This window comes from Procambarus clarkii, chromosome 49 (genome assembly GCF_040958095.1).
Source record: "Procambarus clarkii isolate CNS0578487 chromosome 49, FALCON_Pclarkii_2.0, whole genome shotgun sequence".
Taxonomy (NCBI): domain Eukaryota; kingdom Metazoa; phylum Arthropoda; class Malacostraca; order Decapoda; family Cambaridae; genus Procambarus; species Procambarus clarkii.
In genome coordinates, this window is record NC_091198.1 from 29,441,641 (window position 1) to 29,463,486 (window position 21,846).

At 49.2% G+C, this 21,846-nt stretch overlaps 1 protein-coding gene across 1 annotated transcript in view; it reads right to left on the minus strand.

Moving 5' to 3' along the window:
* Positions 1 to 226: 226 nt before the first annotated feature.
* Positions 227 to 21,846, minus strand: part of LOC138351364 (uncharacterized) — a 173,617-nt gene continuing 151,997 nt past the window's right edge. Inside the window, exon 6 of the mRNA XM_069303157.1 lies at positions 227 to 634. Within this exon, the coding sequence (XP_069159258.1) occupies positions 586 to 634 (49 nt within the window). The 3' untranslated portion in view covers positions 227 to 585. The remainder of the gene's footprint in view (positions 635 to 21,846) is intronic.

A 21,846-nucleotide genomic window follows, 5' to 3' on the forward strand; every position in this document is an offset into this window, starting at 1 on the left:
TTTTATCTCTGAAAACAATAAGAGACATTCCAACAGTTTTGGATGCAAATAATTAAAACCAAACAAATTAACTGAATATATTGCATATTTATCCTTTAAAAAAATAATCGTTTACAGCCAATTTTACAAAATATATATCACTTCTGCTAAAGGAACTCAAAAGTTTCACTGAATATTACAAATAAACTTTCTTCAGAAAAGGTTGAAAGGTTGAACATAAGACTACTACATTAACATGTATTTATTAATAAGATACATGCAATGCTGCTTTTGTTTACCAAAATGTCAAACATTTTAATATTTTTGCAGTCATTGATAATTTAGTCCTCGCTATTTCTTTAGTTTAATTCTTTAACGATGCTTATATATAAGATTATTGTACTAAAGTGAATTTATTATTTCCATTGAGAAAATTATATCCTCATTCTTTAAAGGTTGATAAAATTGGACTTTATTCTGACAAAAAACTAAGGTGAGAAACTTATCTTTCATAAGCCTGCTTCTAGCTAGCAGATGTTTGTCCATTTTCTTCTGAAAATTTCTTTCTTGGTAAGTTCTTCCTTCATTCTCGTCAAACTCTTCAACCTAAACAATCTTGGACAATATCTTATCCAATGTTAAGCGAACAGCACACCTGAAAAATATACAAATCGGGCTACATTTCATAACATATACTGTTCGCAAACCGGGGTCTCTGGGTACTTCCCCTAAGGACTTTCGCCCTATTGCTCTCACAAGTTGTGTCTGCAAACTCTTTGAACGTATGGTTAACGTTCGTCTGATGTGGTTCCTGGAACACCATCACCTCCTCTCCCCTTCTCAATTTGGTTTCCGCAAGTGCCGCAGCACGACAGATGTCCTGGTGAACTTGGAGGTCTATATTCGTACTGCTTTTGCTGCGAAGACCTCCGTTGTTGCCGTCCTTTTTGACCTAGAAAAGGCTTACGACACCACTTGGCGTTATCATATCCTATCTCAACTTCATTCTTTTGGCCTTCGTGGTCATCTCCCTCTCTTTCTCCGCAGCTTCCTCTCTCGTCGTTCCTTTCGGGTGCGCCTTGGTACCGCTCTCTCTCTCCCTCTTTTCAGCAATACGAAGGTGTGCCCCAGGGTAGTGTTCTGAGCACTACTCTTTTTCTGGTTGCCCTCAATGGTCTTCTTTCCTCTCTTCCTTCTGGTGTCTTCTCCGCTCTCTATGTCGATGATCTTACCCTTTGTTGTCAGGGTGATGATTCGCCTCTCCTTCAACGCCGGCTTCAACTTGCAATTGATGCCGTGTCGTCTTGGGCCACAGGTCATGGCTTCAAGTTCTCTACTTCTAAGACTTGTGCCATGACTTTTACGCGGAAACGGGTTGTTCTTCGTCCCTCTTTGTCACTTTATGGTCATCCCCTTGAATACAAAGATTCCGCGAAGCTTTTGGGGTTATTCCTTGACACTCGTTTGTCTTGGTCTCCCCATATCTCTTACCTCCGTGTTGAGTGCTCTAAGGCCCTTACCCTCCTTCGGGTCTTGTCCCATACTTCTTGGGGGGCAGATAGGCGCACTCTCCTTGCTTTACATTCCTCTCTCGTCCTGTCTAAGCTCGATTATGGTTGCCCTGCTTACTCGTCTGCTTCTCCTTCTACTCTTCGCCGTCTTGATGCTTTGCACCATACTGGGTTGCGCCTCAGTTCTGGTGCCTTTCGTTCGACTCCCATCCTTAGCTTGTATGTTGACACTGGCTTCCTGTCTCTCCAGGACCGCCGTGATCGCTACTGTCTTCGCTATCTTGCGCGGTCCTTGCAACATCCTTCCTCTCGCCTCTGTCGTGCTTTAACTTTTACCCCTCCTGTGGTTCCTGTTCCTCTTCACCACCTCCCTCTTTCTGTCCGGTTATCTCGCCTACAGGATTCTCTTTCCTTTCGTATTTCTGATGTTTCTCCTCGTGTTGTTCCTTCTTTGCCCCCGTGGAGGGTCCCTCTTCCGCGGTTTTGTACATCCTTGACTCGTATCACTAAAGCTTTTACCCCTCCTACGGTTCTAAAACGCCTTTTCCTCAAGCAATTTTCTTCTCACTCCCGCTCCGTTTCTGTCTTCACCGATGGGTCTAAGTCAGCGGACGGTGTTGGCTACTCTGTTGTTTTTCCTGATCGCACTTATATGTGTCGCTTGCCTCCGGAGACTAGCATCTTTACAGTGGAACTTTATGCTATTCTCTCTGCTCTTCGTCTCCTGCTTTCTCGTTGTCAGTCTTCCTTTGTGGTTGTTGTTGACTCTCGTAGTGCCCTCATGGCTCTCGGGTGCTTTAATCCAGTTCATCCAGTAGTTGTCGAGATCCAGCATTGGCTGTTTCTCGTTCACAGTAAATTTAAGTCGGTTGAGTTTTGTTGGGTTCCCAGCCATATTGGCGTGTCTTTAAATGAGCGTGCGGATGCTGCCGCTAAGGAAGCTGTCCGCTCTTGTCCCATCTCTCGTAAAGGCATTCCGTATTCCGACTTTTACCCGGTTATCCATTCCTCAGTCCCTACCCATTGGCAGGCTTCTTGGTTGTCTGTTACTGGTAACAAGCTACGTACTCTTAAATGTTGTGTTTCCTCGTGGCTGTCCTCCTTCCACCGTAACCGGCGGTGGGAAACAGCTCTGGCGAGGTTGCGTATTGGCCATACTCGCTTAACCCATGGTCACTTGATGGAGCGCCGCCCTGCTCCTTATTGTCCTAGTTGCATTGTCCCTCTTACGGTCGTGCATGTCCTTCTTGAATGTCCTGACTTCCAGGACGAGCGTGTGTCTTGCTTTCCGACCGCCCCTCGCGGTCACCTGTCCCTCGATAGAATTCTTGGTGACTCTGATACTTTTGATATCGTTCGCCTTATGCGTTTTTGTTCTCGTATTGGCATCCTTGGTGATATTTAGCGCCCTCTGATTATTTTGCGTATTTGATGGTGCTACATAGCCTTCCCGGTTTGGTGCCTTCTTTTGATAATTACTTACTTACTTGCTTGTTTTGGTTATTCCTATGGACTTCTTCTATTTTTGGTAATATGTTTATTGTTTGTGATGTGTGTCTATGTATGTATTAACACGATGTACTGAACGGGGTGAGAATAGCTTGAGCTATCTCATCCCTTTGTGTGTATTTTACATCAATAAACTTATTTCAATTTCAATTTCTTCTATTTTGATGCCCGGGTGCTTGAGGAGGCATACTCTTGCACCCGTAGAACTGTAGTAACCAACGTCGAGAGCGAGGGGAACCTTTTTATTGTCAATCCCCCTTTCATTACTGAACCCGATCTCAATGGACTGTCGGTTCTTAAGGTGGCGTTTGTGGGGCGTATACTCACGACGCACCCCTAGGAGGCCCCGGCATGATCGGCGATTGCTTCTTGTTGGGTGTCCTGCCTCTAATTGTGGCTCCATATGGTGGGTGTGGGGGCATATTTGTGAATGAATGTTGATTTTTCATAGCAATGATATCTACTGTTTCTGCTGTTTCTCCTTTACCTTCTCAGGCTCCTAGGGCGGGCGACCAAGCCCCCGAGTCGGTCCGTGTTGGAAGACCGGGCTCTGTAGCCTCCGTTTAGCCTCCGTATGGCTAAACGTGAATGTTGGGCATCTTATGTCTCCACAATTACGTCCGAAACTTCCCTGCCACAGATCTGGTAGCGTATCCGCAAGATAGCGGGTAAGTTCGTTCCCGATGTTTCACCAGTCCTTCACCTCCGTGGTACTCTTGTGACGGACTCGTTGCAGGTTGCTACCGAACTGGGTTCCCACTTTTCTTCTGTTAGCTCTGGTCTTTCATCTTCCCCTAACTTTCCTTCTTCGTAAACCTGTCCTTGAGTCGCGTCCTTTAGATTTCTGCACTCGTCTTCGACTTTCCTATAAGGATCCCTTCTCTCTCTCTGAACTTCGTTCTGCCCTGGCCCTCTGCAGTTCTACGGCGGCGGGCTGCGATGGTATTCATTATGAGATGCTTCGCCATCTCCCTCCGTGCATGTCTCAGTATTTACTGAGTCTGTATAATCAGATCTGGGAGTCGTCGTCAGTCCCTGAGGACTGGCTCGATGCCGTTGTCCTCCCTGTTCGCAAACCAGGGTCTCTGGGAACTTCCCCTAAGGACTTTCGCCGTGTGCCCTTACAAGTTGTGTCTGCAAACTCTTTTAACGTATGGTTAACGTTCGTCTGATGTGGTTCCTGGAACACCATCACCTCCTCACCCCTTCTCAATTTGATTTCCGCAAGTGCCGCAGCACGACAGATGTCCTGGTGAACTTGGAGGTCTATATTCGTACTGCTTTTGCTGCGAAGACCTCCGTTGTTGCCGTCCTTTTTGACCTGGAAAAGGTTTACGACACTACTTGGCGATATCATATTCTGTCCCAGCTTCATTCTTTTGACCTTCGTGGTCATCTCCCTCTCTTTCTCCGCAGCTTCCTCTCTCGTCGTTCCTTTCGGGTGTACCTTGGTACCGCTCTCTCTGCCTCTTTTCAGCAGTACGAAGGTGTGCCCCAGGGTAGTGTTCTGAGCACTACTCTTTTTCTGGTTTCCCTCAATGGTCTTCTTTCCTCTCTTCCTTCAGGTGTCTTCTCCGCTCTCTATGTCAATGATCTTACCCTTTGCTGTCAGGGTGATGATTCGCCTCTCCTTCAGCGCCGGCTTCAACTTGCGATTGATGCCGTGTCTTCTTGGGCCACCGATCATGGCTTCAAGTTCTCTACTTCTAAGACTTGTGCAATGTCTTTAACTAGGAAACGGGTCGTTCTTTGTCCCTCTGTCACTTTATGATCATCCCCTTGAGTACAAAGATTCTGCAAAGCTTTTGGGGTTATTCCTTGACACTCGTTTGTCTCGGTCTCCCAATATCTCTTACCTCCGTGTTGAGTGCTCTAAGGCCCTTGCCCTCCTTCGGGTATTGTCCCATACTTCTTGGGGAGCAGATAGGCGCACTCTCCTTGCTTTACATTCCTCTCTCGTCCTGTCTAAGCTCGATTATGGTTGCCCTGCTTACTCGTCTGCTTCTCCTTCTACTCTTCGCCATCTTGATGCTTTGCACCATACTGGGTTGCGCCTCAGTTCTGGTGCCTTTCGTTCGACTCCCGTCCTTAGCTTGTATGTTGACACTGGCTTCCTGTCTCTCCAGGACCGCCGTCATCGCTACTGTCTTCGCTATCTTGCGCGGTCCTTACAACATCCTTCCTCTCACCTCTGTCGTGCTTTAACTTTTACCCCTCCTGCGGTTCCTGTTCCTCTTCACCACCTCCCTCTTTTTGTCCGGTTATCTTGCTTACAGGATTCTCTTTCCGTTCGTGTTTCTAATGTTTCTCCTCGTGTTGTTCCTCCTTTGCCCCTGTGGAGAGTCCCCCTTCCGCAGTGTTGTACATCCTTGACCCGCATCACTAAAGCTTTTACCCCTCCTATGGTTCTAAAATGCCTTTTCCTTGAGCACTTTTCTTCTCACTCCTGCTCCGTTTCTGTCTTCACTGATGGGTCTAAGTCTGTGGACGGTGTTGGCTACTCTGTTGTTTTTCCTGATCGCACTTATATGTGTCGCTTACCTCCGGAGACTAGCATCTTTACAGCGGAGCTTTATGCTATTCTCTATGCTCTTCGTCTCCTGCTTTCTCGTTGTCAGTCTTCCTTTGTAGTTGTTGTTGACTCGCGTAGTGCCCTCATGGCTCTCGGGGTCCTTTAATCCGGTTCATCCAGTAGTTGTCGAGATCCAGCATTGGCTGTTTCTTGTTCACAGTAAATTTATGTCGGTTGAGTTTTGTTGGGTTCCCAGCCATATTGGTGTGTCTTTAAATGAGCGTGCGGATGCTGCCGCCAAGGAAGCTGTCCGCTCTTGTCCCATCTCTCGTTAAGGTATTATATTATATTCCGACTTTTACCCGGTTATCCATTCCTCCATCCTTACCCGTTGGCAGGCTTCTTGGTCGTCTGTTACTGGTAACAAACTACGTACTCTTAAATGTTGTGTTTCCTTGTGGCCATCCTCCTACCACCGTAACCGGCGATGGGAAACAGCTCTGGCGAGGTTGTGTATTGGCCATACTCGCTTAACCCATGGTCACTTGATGGAGCGCTGCCTTGCTCCTTATTGTCCTAATTGCATTGTCCATCTTACGGTCGTGCATGTCATTCTTGAATGTCCTGACTTCCAGGACGAGCGTGTGTCTTGCTTTCCGACTGCCCCTCGTGGTCGCCTGTCCATCAAAAGAATTTCTGGTGACTCGGATACTTTTGATATCGTTCACCTTATGCGTTTTTGTTCTCGTATTGGCATCCTTGGTGATATTTAGTGCCCTCTGATTATTCCGCGCATTTGATGGTGCTACATAGCCTTCCCGGTTTGGTGCCTTCTTTTGATAATTACTTACTTGGAGGTAAGAGATATGAGATAACCAAGACAAATGAGTGTCAAAGATTAGCCTCAAAATCTTAGAAGAATCTTTGTACAAAAGGGGAAGACCATAAATCGACGGAGGGAACTATAAATGACCTGCTTCCGAGTAAAAGTCATTGCACAAGTTTTAGTTGTTAAGAACTTGAAGCCATGATTGGTGACCCAAAATGACATGGAATCAATCGCAAGTTGAAGCCGCTATTAATTTAAAGGAAAGGCGAATCATCACCTCTACATCAGAGGGAGCGGAGAAGACATAGAGACATCTGGATATAGAGAGCGGAGAAGATGCCAGAAGGAAGGGAGGAAAGATCATTGAGGGCAACTACAAAAAGAGTAGTGCTCAGAACACTATTTTGGGGAACACCGTTGTATTGATGAAAGCAGACAGAGAGAGTGGTACCAAGCCTAACTCTAAACGAATGAATAGAGGAAGCTTTGGAGGAAGAGAGGGAGATTACTATGAAGGCCAAAATAACCAAGTTGGGACTGAATATGGAATCTCCAGGTGGAGTAGTATGCAATTTCCAGGTCAAAAAGGAGAGCAACAATGGAGGTCTTCACAGCAAAAGCAGTATGAATAAAAAGCAGTACGTCTGCACAGCAAAAGCAGTACCTTCAAGTTCAGCAAGACATCATTCGTGCTGTGGCACTTGCGAAAACCAAATTGAGAATCACATCAGTCGAACATTTACCATACGTTCATAGAGTTCGCAGGCGCAACACGTGAGGGCAATGGGGCAGAAGTCCTTAGGGGATGTTCTCAGAGACCCCGGTTTCCGAATAGGGAGTACAACCGCATTAAGTCAGTCCTCAGGGACTGACGACAACTCCCAGACGCGGTTATACATATTCAGTAAATATCGAGTGAATGTCATCTGAGCTTGCTGCCGTAGAACCACAGAGGGCCAGAGCAGACTGAAGTTCGGAGAGAGAAGGGATCGTTATAGGGAAGTCGGAAATGAGTGTTGAATTCTAAGGGATGAGATTCAATGAATGGACTTATGAAGAGGGAAGGATTGAGGAAGATGAGAACTTGAGCTAACAATCGAAAAGTGGGAACCTAGTTTGGTCGCGACCGTCACTGGATCTGCCATAAGAGTACCATGGAGGTGAGGGACTGGCAAGACATCCCAAACGACCTTACCCGCTATCGTGCGGATTTTCTTCTAGATCTCCGGCAGAGGAGTATCAGACGTAATGGTGAAGTCATAATTTTTCCGACTCTCATGATTAGCTGTACGGATGGTCCTACGGGCCACTGCACTCGTTTTCCGAAAAAAATAAAAGAATCAGCAGTCTGCCAATGTTGGTGTTTCTTCCAAGCTGCACACTTACAGCAGCCAGCCCGAAAACAGTCTGTATTGCACTTCCGCATGCCTCGGGAGGTAAAGCAAGAAATAGAGCGGAAGGCAGCGTTGAATATTGTCATGAAAAAGGAGGAAGGCTCAAGGAAGAGGCAGTACGGAGAGGTGGGAGAGAGTAGCACGTAAAGGGTGAATCGGTTCCAGTCAGCCTTGGCAAACTGGCACCTAGGGAACGAGAGGGGAGGGTGAAAAGAGAAAAAGTTAACAAGGATAGGGAAATGGTGACTTATGGAGTCATCAAGAACCTACCATGTGAAATCTTAAGTAAAGAGACGACGAACTGAGAGAAAGATCAAGACAGGAAAGGGTGTGAGTGCAGGAGTTTACATGAATGGGTTCACTGGAATTCACCAGAAAGAGGGAAGAAGAGAGGACAAATGTTTCGAAAAGGCGGCCGCGGGTGTTCTTCAGAACATCACCCCAGAGGGTATGCCGAAAGTAGAAATCACCCAACAGGAGCACAGGCTCTGGTAAGGAGTTCAATATGTGCTTAAGATCAGGAAGAGAAAGTGGGACATTTGGGGGAAGATAAATGGAACAGATCGTATACCATTTACTCAAAGATACGGGCTGCAGAACATTGGATTGGCAATCGAAAAAGTAGGGGGACCAAGGGAATATCAGTACGAATCAAGAGAGCAGTAAAGTTATCGATCCCCAGCAAAAGCTTGGGGATGGTTAAAGAAATGAATAACCACAAAAGTAAACAGGACGAGCACCAGGCATCGGCCCCTAGAGACACACATAGAAAACTGTGTAATCAGAAGTTGGAGTTCATGGAAGTTGGCATGAAATCTACGAATATTCCATTGAAAATAGACATTGTGAAAAGGAGAGAAGAGCAACAGAGAACAATGAAGAAACATAGGTAAAGTAGAACACAGCATTTTAAAGAAGCTCAGGATTAGGATCAGCGAAATCAGGGTTAGAGGGGCATGGGTATATTTAGGAAGAACGATGGAGTGAAGGGAGTGTGAGGATAGACCAGAGGTGGACGGACAAAGTCCGGAGCAGGAGGCAATGGAGAGGAGCGGTCAAGTGCAGCAGGAGGGGGGCCAGAAACAGACGAGCACACCTCAGCAAGGGCAGCAACCAAGAGAGAATTGGGGGCTAAAGGAACCTCCATTGCTGGGACAGGGGGGCCCAACCACAGAAATGGAAGGGGATGCAGCGATAGAGTCAAGAAGTGGGGGACAAGAAAGAAAGCTATGCCTTCTTATCTGCCGGGGAGGAGGAAGGAAAGGAGCTAGGCTTACGTTTCTGACTGTAAGGGAGCAAGAATGGAAGCAATCAACATGAAGATAACTGGGAGGATGATATGCAACAGTTTGAACAAACAGGCAGCGTTGAGGGCCAAGAGACGGGGGAGGGCTGGGAAGAAGGATCGGGGGAAGATGGGAACGAAGACACAGGAGACAATGCAAACTGGGAAGGAAAGGGGGAAACACTAGATGGAGAACCAGGAGGGGGACCCCTTGGGTCAGAACGTAAAGGAAGAGCGGAGGAGGCGGTGAGCGTGTCCGGGTCTAAGGCCTGGAATCGGTTGTGAGACTGAGAAAGGATGGAAAGGCGAGGAGTGGTGGAACACAGCACACGAGCATAAGATACATTAGCGAAAGAGGAGAGACAGCGGACTTGGCATCTCCCCTCAGGAAAGGACAAACAATCGCAATGCTTCAAATTGAGGATGGGTTACTCAAATTTGTGGTGTATACTCATGCGAAAGAAGGTATGGTGAGCGTCACCACAATTGAGGCAGCGAGCCTGGGGAGAAGCGCACAATGTCTTAGTGACCCGTTTCCCCACACATGGGGCATAGAGACACTGTACTTGAGCATTTGAGGTCACCATGCCCATATTTCCAGCTCTTATTGCAAAATCTAGGAGAAGGAATGTACTCCTGAACAGAGCATCTGGCACCAGCAAGAATTATAGAAGTTGGTAGGGTCCTACTTTCAAAAGTGATCTTCACGACTCGAAGAGGATGATGATGACAACAACGAGGGGGTTGAGTGAACTTATCAACCTGGAGGACAGAATGGCCTTGGGCTTCGAGGATATGTTTAATATCCTCGTGGCAGTCTTTCAGGTCCCTAACAGCAGTCACAACATGGTGCGAGAGGAGAACAGTGCCAATACTAGCATTTAACCAGGAATTTTTGGCGACCCTAACATGGGTTTCCCTAATACTGGACAAAGTAGCAAAGCAGGCAGCTGCATCCTGAGAAGGAGCAGCAATGACACATGTACCAAGATGGGTAGAGTTAAAAGTAACAAGAGGCATCCACCGAATCGATGAGGTGTTTTTGGAGCTAGAAATCGTCAGGAAGTGTAGAAAACAGATGACTGAGATCAAAGTATTTAGTTCCATGTAGCAGGACCAAGCAAGGTGTGGAACATATTAGCGGTGGAAGGAATTGTGTTAGTGCGTCTGTGGGGGAAGTCGGCGCCGAGCACCCACAGCGAGAGGGGGAATAAAAGGTGCATTTGTCACAATGAGAGGAGCCACTCCAAGTGTTGAGGTGGTTACTACTGTTGACTTGGAGTTCAACCCTACCACAGAAGAGGGAGTGAGGGGAACGGATGGGGGGGCTGGGTAGTCGGGAAGGTCAAAGGAGTAGCTAGGTCTGAGCCCAATGTAGCGGGGGCTACAGAGCCTGGTCATCCAACACAGTCCAATTCAGGGTGCTTGGTCGCCTATCCCACGAGCTTGGGAAGTTATAAGAGGATCATTCAGCAGCATAGAGATGAGGAGGTAATAATTTAATTCACGAATAAGCCCCAATACCCACCATGGAGCCACAATTAGAGAATAGGACACTGGACAAGAGACAAACTGGGACCCTCCTAGAGGTGCATCATGAGTATACACCCCGCAATCGCCACCTTAAGAACCATCAATCCGTCGAGATCGGGTTCAGTAACGAAAGGAGGATTGACAATAAAAGCTTCCCCTTACTCGCAACGTCAGGTACCATGCTTCTACTGGTGAGAGAGTGTGCCTCCCCAAACACCCGGGCATCAAAACAGAAGATGTTCGAAAGAATATTCAAGAACGGCAAAAGGTTGGCGGGAAAGACAATAAGAAAGAAGAAGAGGGGAGAGGAAAAATGAACCATAAGGAAGAGGAAATAGGAACTAGCATAAATAGCAAAGACGGCAGCAGTAGCATAAGGCTTCAAAGGACAGAGAACCATCCCATGGAGCATTACACCCTTGAAGCTGCCTACCAAGCCCCCTCCGATGACAATGAGCTGAAAAGGGAGAGGGCACAAATATCTAACTCTGTACTCTCTTGAGCGCAGGGACTCCGTCTTTGGATTTTTATGATGTGTGAAGTAAGTGTTATTGGTCTATAATTTTTTACCTCTGCCTTATTCCCTCATTTAAGGTTGGGATTTTTATCTCTGCTGTTTTTAGTATGTCAGGGACAACACCAGTATCCTCCAAAGAATGTTAAGGGCCTGCGATAGTGTTTTGTTTGTTAAAATTCTTGATGAATATGGAATTCCAGGAATCAGAGCTTGGTGTAGAGTGGATAGTCATATTATCTATGGATTCTTCAAAATGCATTGTGGTTAGGATGACTTCAGATATATGGCAAATGTTTCCCCATTACGTGTGGAATTCGTTGGCATTTTACGAGTATCGCATGCTCAACATACACTGCCGTATGATAAATGTAAAAAAAAAAATTATTTGCTTTGTAAACATTTACAACACTAATGGGCTCACAATACACATTGTATCTTCATTTGTTTAACCAACGATGTAGAAGAGAATGCTTCGGCATTTGGATGAAAGCTATACCTGATTTACCTGATGACCACTAACACTTTAGTGACCTTGACGAGGACGGGGAAACTGGGGCTTGCCAAAGGTCGCCCCATTTGTCCTGATGAGTTTTGCAAGCTGGTCCTTTTCAGTTCAGCAGTGTTTTGACATTTTTGTGGAGGCTCATTAATACTCGTACTTGGCAAAAATTAATTAATTCATTAATTAATATATGCAAACATCAATTTTTTTTAATATAAGTAAAAGCATAATCTACTTAATATATGTAAATATAACATGAAAAGTAAATTATAGGAAGTAAATATAAAGTAACAATATTTGTGAAATAACTGAACTAAATGATGATGTATAACCTGCAATTAACGAATAACTAATTAGGCTTGACTGGGAATTAAGGTAGTTACAGTAAGAAGTGCAACAGGTAAAGTAACAATATGGTAATCTACAAAACTACATATAAGATAATAAGTAAATTAACTACAACCCACATGAACATAAGTAAGTTAAAGTCCACATTAAAGGATAAAACTTATCAGTATTTAGCGCCCACTGAACAAGCCTAAATACTGATGAATAATAACAAATAAATAAGGTTGTTGGCCAAGCATTAGGTAGCACAGTCAACAAACATGTTAGGTTCCTTACACTGGGTAGACACCTGGCCCAAGCACCTGAGAGCAGCACAGCGACAGTAACATGTTAGGTTCCTTACACTGGGTAGACACCTGGCCCAAGCACCTGAGAGCAGCACAGCGACAGTAACATGTTAGGTTCCTTTACATGGGTAGACACCTGGGCCCAAGCACCTGAGAGCAGCACCAGCGACAGTAACATGTTAGGGTTCCTAACACTGGGTAGACAAACTGCGCCAAGCACCTGAGAGCAGCACAGCGACAGTAACATGTTAGGTTCCTTACCAATGGGTAGACACCTGGCCCAAGAACCTGAGAGCAGCACAGGACAGTAACCTGTTTAGGTCCTTACACTGGGTAGACACCGGACCAAGCACCTGAGAGCAGCACAGCGCCAGTAACATGTTAGGTTCATAACACTGGGTAGACACTGAGCCCAAGCACCTGAGAGCAGCACAGCGACAGTAACATGTTAGGTTCCTTACATGGGTAGAAAACCTGGCACAAAAGCACCTGAGAGCAGCAAAGCACAGTAACATGTTAGGTTTCCTAACACTGGGTAGACACTGCCAGCACTGAGAGCCACACAGCGACAGTAAAATGTTAGAGTTCCTAACATGGGTAGACACCTGGCCAAGCACCTGAGAGCAGCACAGCGACAAGTAACATTGGTTAGTTCCTACACTGGGTAGACAACCTGGCCCAAGCACCTGAGAGCAGCACAGCGACAGTAACATGTAGGGTTTCCTAAACACTGGTATACACCTGGCCAAGCACCTGAGAGCAGCCACAGCGGACAGTAACATGTTAGGTTCCTAACACTGGGTATCCACCTGGCCCAAGCACCTGAGAGCAGCACAGCGGACAGTAAACATGTTTAGGTTCCTACACGTGTAGGGGACACCTGGCCAAGCACCTGATGAGCAGCACAGCGACACGTAACATGTTAGTTCCTTACACTGGGTAGACACCTGGCCCAAGACATGAGAGCAGCACAGCGACAGTAACATGTTAGGTTCCTAACACTGGGTAGACCAACCCACCCCGTGGCCCAAGCACCTGAGAGCGGCACAGCGACAGTAACATGTTAGGTTCCTAAAACACTGGGTAGACACCTGGCCCAAGCACCTGAGAGCAGCACAGCGACAGTAACATGTTAGGTTCCTTACACTGGGTAGACACCTGGCCCAAGCACCTGAGAGCAGCACAGCGACAGTAACATGTTAGGTTCCTAACACTGGGTAGACACCTGGCCCAAGCACCTGAGAGCAGCACAGCGACAGTAACATGTTAGGTTCCTAACTGGGTAGACACCTGGCCCAAGCACCTGAGAGCAGCACAGCGACAGTAACATGTTAGGTTCCTTACACTGGGTAGACACCTGGCCCAAGCACCTGAGAGCAGCACAGCGACAGTAACATGTTAGGTTCCTTACACTGGGTAGACACCTGGCCCAAGCACCTGAGAGCAGCACAGCGACAGTAACATGTTAGGTTCCTAACACTGGGTAGACACCTGGCCCAAGCACCTGAGAGCAGCACAGCGACAGTAACATGTTAGGTTCCTAACACTGGGTAGACACCTGGCCCAAGCACCTGAGAGCAGCACAGCGACAGTAACATGTTAGGTTCCTTACACTGGGTAGACACCTGGCCCAAGCACCTGAGAGCAGCACAGCGACAGTAACATGTTAGGTTCCTTAACACTGGGTAGACACCTGGCCCAAGCACCTGAGAGCAGCACAGCGACAGTAACATGTTAGGTTCCTTACACTGGGTAGACACCTGGCCCAAGCACCTGAGAGCAGCACAGCGACAGTAACATGTTAGGTTCCTTACACTGGGTAGACACCTGGCCCAAGCACCTGAGAGCAGCACAGCGACAGTAAACATGTTAGGTTCCTTACACTGGGTAGACACCTGGCCCAAGCACCTGAGAGCAGCACAGCGACAGTAACATGTTAGGTTCCTTACACTGGGTAGACACCTGGCCCAAGCACCTGAGAGCAGCACAGCGACAGTAACATGTTAGGTTCCTAACACTGGGTAGACACCTGGCCCAAGCACCTGAGAGCAGCACAGCGACAGTACATGTTAGGTTCCTAACACTGGGTAGACACCTGGCCCAAGCACCTGAGAGCAGCACAGCGACAGTAACATGTTAGGTTCCTTAACACTGGGTAGACACCTGGCCCAAGCACCTGAGAGCAGCACAGCGACAGTAACATGTTAGGTTCCTAACACTGGGTAGACACCTGGCCCAAGCACCTGAGAGCAGCACAGCGACAGTAACATGTTAGGTTCCTAACACTGGGTAGACACCTGGCCCAAGCACCTGAGAGCAGCACAGCGACAGTAACATGTTAGGTTCCTACACTGGGTAGACACCTGGCCCAAGCACCTGAGAGCAGCACAGCGACAGTAACATGTTAGGTTCCTTAACACTGGGTAGACACCTGGCCCAAGCACCTGAGAGCAGCACAGCGACAGTAACATGTTAGGTTCCTTACACTGGGTAGACACCTGGCCCAAGCACCTGAGAGCAGCACAGCGACAGTAACATGTTAGGTTCCTTACACTGGGTAGACACCTGGCCCAAGCACCTGAGAGCAGCACAGCGACAGTAACATGTTAGGTTCCTTACACTGGGTAGACACCTGGCCCAAGCACCTGAGAGCAGCACAGCGACAGTAACATGTTAGGTTCCTAACACTGGGTAGACACCTGGCCCAAGCACCTGAGAGCAGCACAGCGACAGTAACATGTTAGGTTCCTAACACTGGGTAGACACCTGGCCCAAGCACCTGAGAGCAGCACAGCGACAGTAACATGTTAGGTTCCTAACACTGGGTAGACACCTGGCCCAAGCACCTGAGAGCAGCACAGCGACAGTAACATGTTAGGTTCCTTAACACTGGGTAGACACCTGGCCCAAGCACCTGAGAGCAGCACAGCGACAGTAACATGTTAGGTTCCTTAACACTGGGTAGACACCTGGCCCAAGCACCTGAGAGCAGCACAGCGACAGTAACATGTTAGGTTCCTACACTGGGTAGACACCTGGCCCAAGCACCTGAGAGCAGCACAGCGACAGTAACATGTTAGGTTCCTTACACTGGGTAGACACCTGGCCCAAGCACCTGAGAGCAGCACAGCGACAGTAACATGTTAGGTTCCTAACACTGGGTAGACACCTGGCCCAAGCACCTGAGAGCAGCACAGCGACAGTAACATGTTAGGTTCCTAACACTGGGTAGACACCTGGCCCAAGCACTGAGAGCAGCACAGCGAGCAGTAACATGTTAGGTTCCTAACACTGGGTAGACACCTGGCCCAAGCACCTGAGAGCAGCACAGCGACAGTAACATGTTAGGTTCCTTACACTGGGTAGACACCTGGCCCAAGCACCTGAGAGCAGCACAGCGACAGTAACATGTTAGGTTCCTTACACTGGGTAGACACCTGGCCCAAGCACCTGAGAGCAGCACAGCGACAGTAACATGTTAGGTTCCTAACACTGGGTAGACACCTGGCCCAAGCACCTGAGAGCAGCACAGCGACAGTAACATGTTAGGTTCACTTACACTGGGTAGACACCTGGCCCAAGCACCTGGAGAGCAGCACAGCGACAGTAACATGTTAGGTTCCTACACTTGGGTAGACAACCTGGCCCAAGCACCTGAGAGCAGCACAGCGACAGTAAACATGTTAGGTTCTCCTACACTGGGTTAGACACCTGGCCCAAGCACCTGAGAGCAGCACAGCGACAGTAACATGTTAGGTTCCTTACACTGGGTAGGACACCTGGCCTAAGCAACTGAGAGCAGCACAGGCGACAGTAACATGTTAGGTTCCTATACACTGGGTAGACATCTGGCCCAAGCACCTGAGAGCAGCACAGCGACAGTAACATTGTTAGGTTCCTTACACTGGGTAGACACCTGGCCAAGCACCTGAGAGCAGCACAGCGACAGTAACATGTTAGGTTCCTTACACTGGGTAGACGACCTGGCCCAAGCACCTGAGAGCCAGCACAGCGACAGTAACATGTTAGGTTCCTTAGCACTGGGTAGACACCTGGTCCCTAAGCACCACTGAGAGGCAGCACAGGCAGACAGTAACATGTTAGGTTCCTTAACACTGGGTAGACACCTGGCCCAAGCACCTGAGAGCAGCACAGCGACAGTAACATGTTAGGTTCCTTACAACTGGGTAGACACCTGGCCCAAGCACCTGAGAGCAGCACAGCGACAGTAACCATGTTAGGTTCCTAACACTGGGTAGACAACCTGGCCCAAGCACCTGAGAGCAGCACAGCGACAGTAACATTGTTTAGGTTCCTTTACACTGGAGTAGAACACATGGCCCAAGAACCTGAAGAGCAGGCACAGCGACAGTAACATGTTTAGGTTGCCTTAACACTGGGTGAGACAACCTGCCCAAGCACCTGAGAGCAGCACCAGGCGACAGTAACAGGGTGTTAGGATTACCTTAACACTGGGTAGGACACCTGGCCCAAGCACCTGAGAGCAGCACAGCGACAGTAACATGTTAGGTTCCTTACACTGGGTAGACACCTGGCCCAAGCACCTGAGAGCAGCACAGCGACAGTAACATGTTAGGTTCCTTACACTGGGTAGACACCTGGCCCAAGCACCTGAGAGCAGCACAGCGACAGTAACATGTTAGGTTCCTTACACTGGGTAGACACCTGGCCCAAGCACCTGAGAGCAGCACAGCGACAGTAACATGTTAGGTTCCTACACTGGGTAGACACCTGGCCCAAGCACCTGAGAGCAGCACAGCGACAGTAACATGTTAGGTTCCTTACACTGGGTAGACACCTGGCCCAAGCACCTGAGAGCAGCACAGCGACAGTAACATGTTAGGTTCCTACACTGGGTAGACACCTGGCCCAAGCACCTGAGAGCAGCACAGCGACAGTAACATGTTAGGTTCCTACACTGGGTAGACACCTGGCCCAAGCACCTGAGAGCAGCACAGCGACAGTAACATGTTAGGTTCCTACACTGGGTAGACACCTGGCCCAAGCACCTGAGAGCAGCACAGCGACAGTAACATGTTAGGTTCCTACACTGGGTAGACACCTGGCCCAAGCACCTGAGAGCAGCACAGCGACAGTAACATGTTAGGTTCCTTACACTGGGTAGACACCTGGCCCAAGCACCTGAGAGCAGCACAGCGACAGTAACATGTTAGGTTCCTTACACTGGGTAGACACCTGGCCCAAGCACCTGAGAGCAGCACAGCGACAGTAACATGTTAGGTTCCTACACTGGGTAGACACCTGGCCCAAGCACCTGAGAGCAGCACAGCGACAGTAACATGTTAGGTTCCTTACACTGGGTAGACACCTGGCCCAAGCACCTGAGAGCAGCACAGCGACAGTAACATGTTAGGTTCCTACACTGGGTAGACACCTGGCCCAAGCACCTGAGAGCAGCACAGCGACAGTAACATGTTAGGTTCCTTACACTGGGTAGACACCTGGCCCAAGCACCTGAGAGCAGCACAGCGACAGTAACATGTTAGGTTCCTTACACTGGGTAGACACCTGGCCCAAGCACCTGAGAGCAGCACAGCGACAGTAACATGTTAGGTTCCTTACACTGGGTAGACACCTGGCCCAAGCACCTGAGAGCAGCACAGCGACAGTAACATGTTAGGTTCCTACACTGGGTAGACACCTGGCCCAAGCACCTGAGAGCAGCACAGCGACAGTAACATGTTAGGTTCCTTACACTGGGTAGACACCTGGCCCAAGCACCTGAGAGCAGCACAGCGACAGTAACATGTTAGGTTCCTTACACTGGGTAGACACCTGGCCCAAGCACCTGAGAGCAGCACAGCGACAGTAACATGTTAGGTTCCTACACTGGGTAGACACCTGGCCCAAGCACCTGAGAGCAGCACAGCGACAGTAACATGTTAGGTTCCTTACACTGGGTAGACACCTGGCCCAAGCACCTGAGAGCAGCACAGCGACAGTAACATGTTAGGTTCCTACACTGGGTAGACACCTGGCCCAAGCACCTGAGAGCAGCACAGCGACAGTAACATGTTAGGTTCCTTACACTGGGTAGACACCTGGCCCAAGCACCTGAGAGCAGCACAGCGACAGTAACATGTTAGGTTCCTACACTGGGTAGACACCTGGCCCAAGCACCTGAGAGCAGCACAGCGACAGTAACATGTTAGGTTCCTACACTGGGTAGACACCTGGCCCAAGCACCTGAGAGCAGCACAGCGACAGTAACATGTTAGGTTCCTTACACTGGGTAGACACCTGGCCCAAGCACCTGAGAGCAGCACAGCGACAGTAACATGTTAGGTTCCTAACTGGGTAGACACCTGGCCCAAGCACCTGAGAGCAGCACAGCGACAGTAACATGTTAGGTTCCTACACTGGGTAGACACCTGGCCCAAGCACCTGAGAGCAGCACAGCGACAGTAACATGTTAGGTTCCTTACACTGGGTAGACACCTGGCCCAAGCACCTGAGAGCAGCACAGCGACAGTAACATGTTAGGTTCCTACACTGGGTAGACACCTGGCCCAAGCACCTGAGAGCAGCACAGCGACAGTAACATGTTAGGTTCCTACACTGGGTAGACACCTGGCCCAAGCACCTGAGAGCAGCACAGCGACAGTAACATGTTAGGTTCCTTACACTGGGTAGACACCTGGCCCAAGCACCTGAGAGCAGCACAGCGACAGTAACATGTTAGGTTCCTTACACTGGGTAGACACCTGGCCCAAGCACCTGAGAGCAGCACAGCGACAGTAACATGTTAGGTTCCTACACTGGGTAGACACCTGGCCCAAGCACCTGAGAGCAGCACAGCGACAGTAACATGTTAGGTTCCTTACACTGGGTAGACACCTGGCCCAAGCACCTGAGAGCAGCACAGCGACAGTAACATGTTAGGTTCCTTACACTGGGTAGACACCTGGCCCAAGCACCTGAGAGCAGCACAGCGACAGTAACATGTTAGGTTCCTTACACTGGGTAGACACCTGGCCCAAGCACCTGAGAGCAGCACAGCGACAGTAACATGTTAGGTTCCTACACTGGGTAGACACCTGGCCCAAGCACCTGAGAGCAGCACAGCGACAGTAACATGTTAGGTTCCTTACACTGGGTAGACACCTGGCCCAAGCACCTGAGAGCAGCACAGCGACAGTAACATGTTAGGTTCCTTACACTGGGTAGACACCTGGCCCAAGCACCTGAGAGCAGCACAGCGACAGTAACATGTTAGGTTCCTTACACTGGGTAGACACCTGGCCCAAGCACCTGAGAGCAGCACAGCGACAGTAACATGTTAGGTTCCTTACACTGGGTAGACACCTGGCCCAAGCACCTGAGAGCAGCACAGCGACAGTAACATGTTAGGTTCCTACACTGGGTAGACACCTGGCCCAAGCACCTGAGAGCAGCACAGCGACAGTAACATGTTAGGTTCCTTACACTGGGTAGACACCTGGCCCAAGCACCTGAGAGCAGCACAGCGACAGTAACATGTTAGGTTCCTTACACTGGGTAGACACCTGGCCCAAGCACCTGAGAGCAGCACAGCGACAGTAACATGTTAGGTTCCTTACACTGGGTAGACACCTGGCCCAAGCACCTGAGAGCAGCACAGCGACAGTAACATGTTAGGTTCCTTACACTGGGTAGACACCTGGCCCAAGCACCTGAGAGCAGCACAGCGACAGTAACATGTTAGGTTCCTACACTGGGTAGACACCTGGCCCAAGCACCTGAGAGCAGCACAGCGACAGTAACATGTTAGGTTCCTTACACTGGGTAGACACCTGGCCCAAGCACCTGAGAGCAGCACAGCGACAGTAACATGTTAGGTTCCTTACACTGGGTAGACACCTGGCCCAAGCACCTGAGAGCAGCACAGCGACAGTAACATGTTAGGTTCCTTACACTGGGTAGACACCTGGCCCAAGCACCTGAGAGCAGCACAGCGACAGTAACATGTTAGGTTCCTTACACTGGGTAGACACCTGGCCCAAGCACCTGAGAGCAGCACAGCGACAGTAACATGTTAGGTTCCTTACACTGGGTAGACACCTGGCCCAAGCACCTGAGAGCAGCACAGCGACAGTAACATGTTAGGTTCCTTACACTGGGTAGACACCTGGCCCAAGCACCTGAGAGCAGCACAGCGACAGTAACATGTTAGGTTCCTTACACTGGGTAGACACCTGGCCCAAGCACCTGAGAGCAGCACAGCGACAGTAACATGTTAGGTTCCTTACACTGGGTAGACACCTGGCCCAAGCACCTGAGAGCAGCACAGCGACAGTAACATGTTAGGTTCCTTACACTGGGTAGACACCTGGCCCAAGCACCTGAGAGCAGCACAGCGACAGTAACATGTTAGGTTCCTTACACTGGGTAGACACCTGGCCCAAGCACCTGAGAGCAGCACAGCGACAGTAACATGTTAGGTTCCTTACACTGGGTAGACACCTGGCCCAAGCACCTGAGAGCAGCACAGCGACAGTAACATGTTAGGTTCCTTACACTGGGTAGACACCTGGCCCAAGCACCTGAGAGCAGCACAGCGACAGTAACATGTTAGGTTCCTTACACTGGGTAGACACCTGGCCCAAGCACCTGAGAGCAGCACAGCGACAGTAACATGTTAGGTTCCTTACACTGGGTAGACACCTGGCCCAAGCACCTGAGAGCAGCACAGCGACAGTAACATGTTAGGTTCCTTACACTGGGTAGACACCTGGCCCAAGCACCTGAGAGCAGCACAGCGACAGTAACATGTTAGGTTCCTTACACTGGGTAGACACCTGGCCCAAGCACCTGAGAGCAGCACAGCGACAGTAACATGTTAGGTTCCTTACACTGGGTAGACACCTGGCCCAAGCACCTGAGAGCAGCACAGCGACAGTAACATGTTAGGTTCCTTACACTGGGTAGACACCTGGCCCAAGCACCTGAGAGCAGCACAGCGACAGTAACATGTTAGGTTCCTTACACTGGGTAGACACCTGGCCCAAGCACCTGAGAGCAGCACAGCGACAGTAACATGTTAGGTTCCTTACACTGGGTAGACACCTGGCCCAAGCACCTGAGAGCAGCACAGCGACAGTAACATGTTAGGTTCCTTACACTGGGTAGACACCTGGCCCAAGCACCTGAGAGCAGCACAGCGACAGTAACATGTTAGGTTCCTTACACTGGGTAGACACCTGGCCCAAGCACCTGAGAGCAGCACAGCGACAGTAACATGTTAGGTTCCTTACACTGGGTAGACACCTGGCCCAAGCACCTGAGAGCAGCACAGCGACAGTAACATGTTAGGTTCCTTACACTGGGTAGACACCTGGCCCAAGCACCTGAGAGCAGCACAGCGACAGTAACATGTTAGGTTCCTTACACTGGGTAGACACCTGGCCCAAGCACCTGAGAGCAGCACAGCGACAGTAACATGTTAGGTTCCTACACTGGGTAGACACCTGGCCCAAGCACCTGAGAGCAGCACAGCGACAGTAACATGTTAGGTTCCTTACACTGGGTAGACACCTGGCCCAAGCACCTGAGAGCAGCACAGCGACAGTAACATGTTAGGTTCCTTACACTGGGTAGACACCTGGCCCAAGCACCTGAG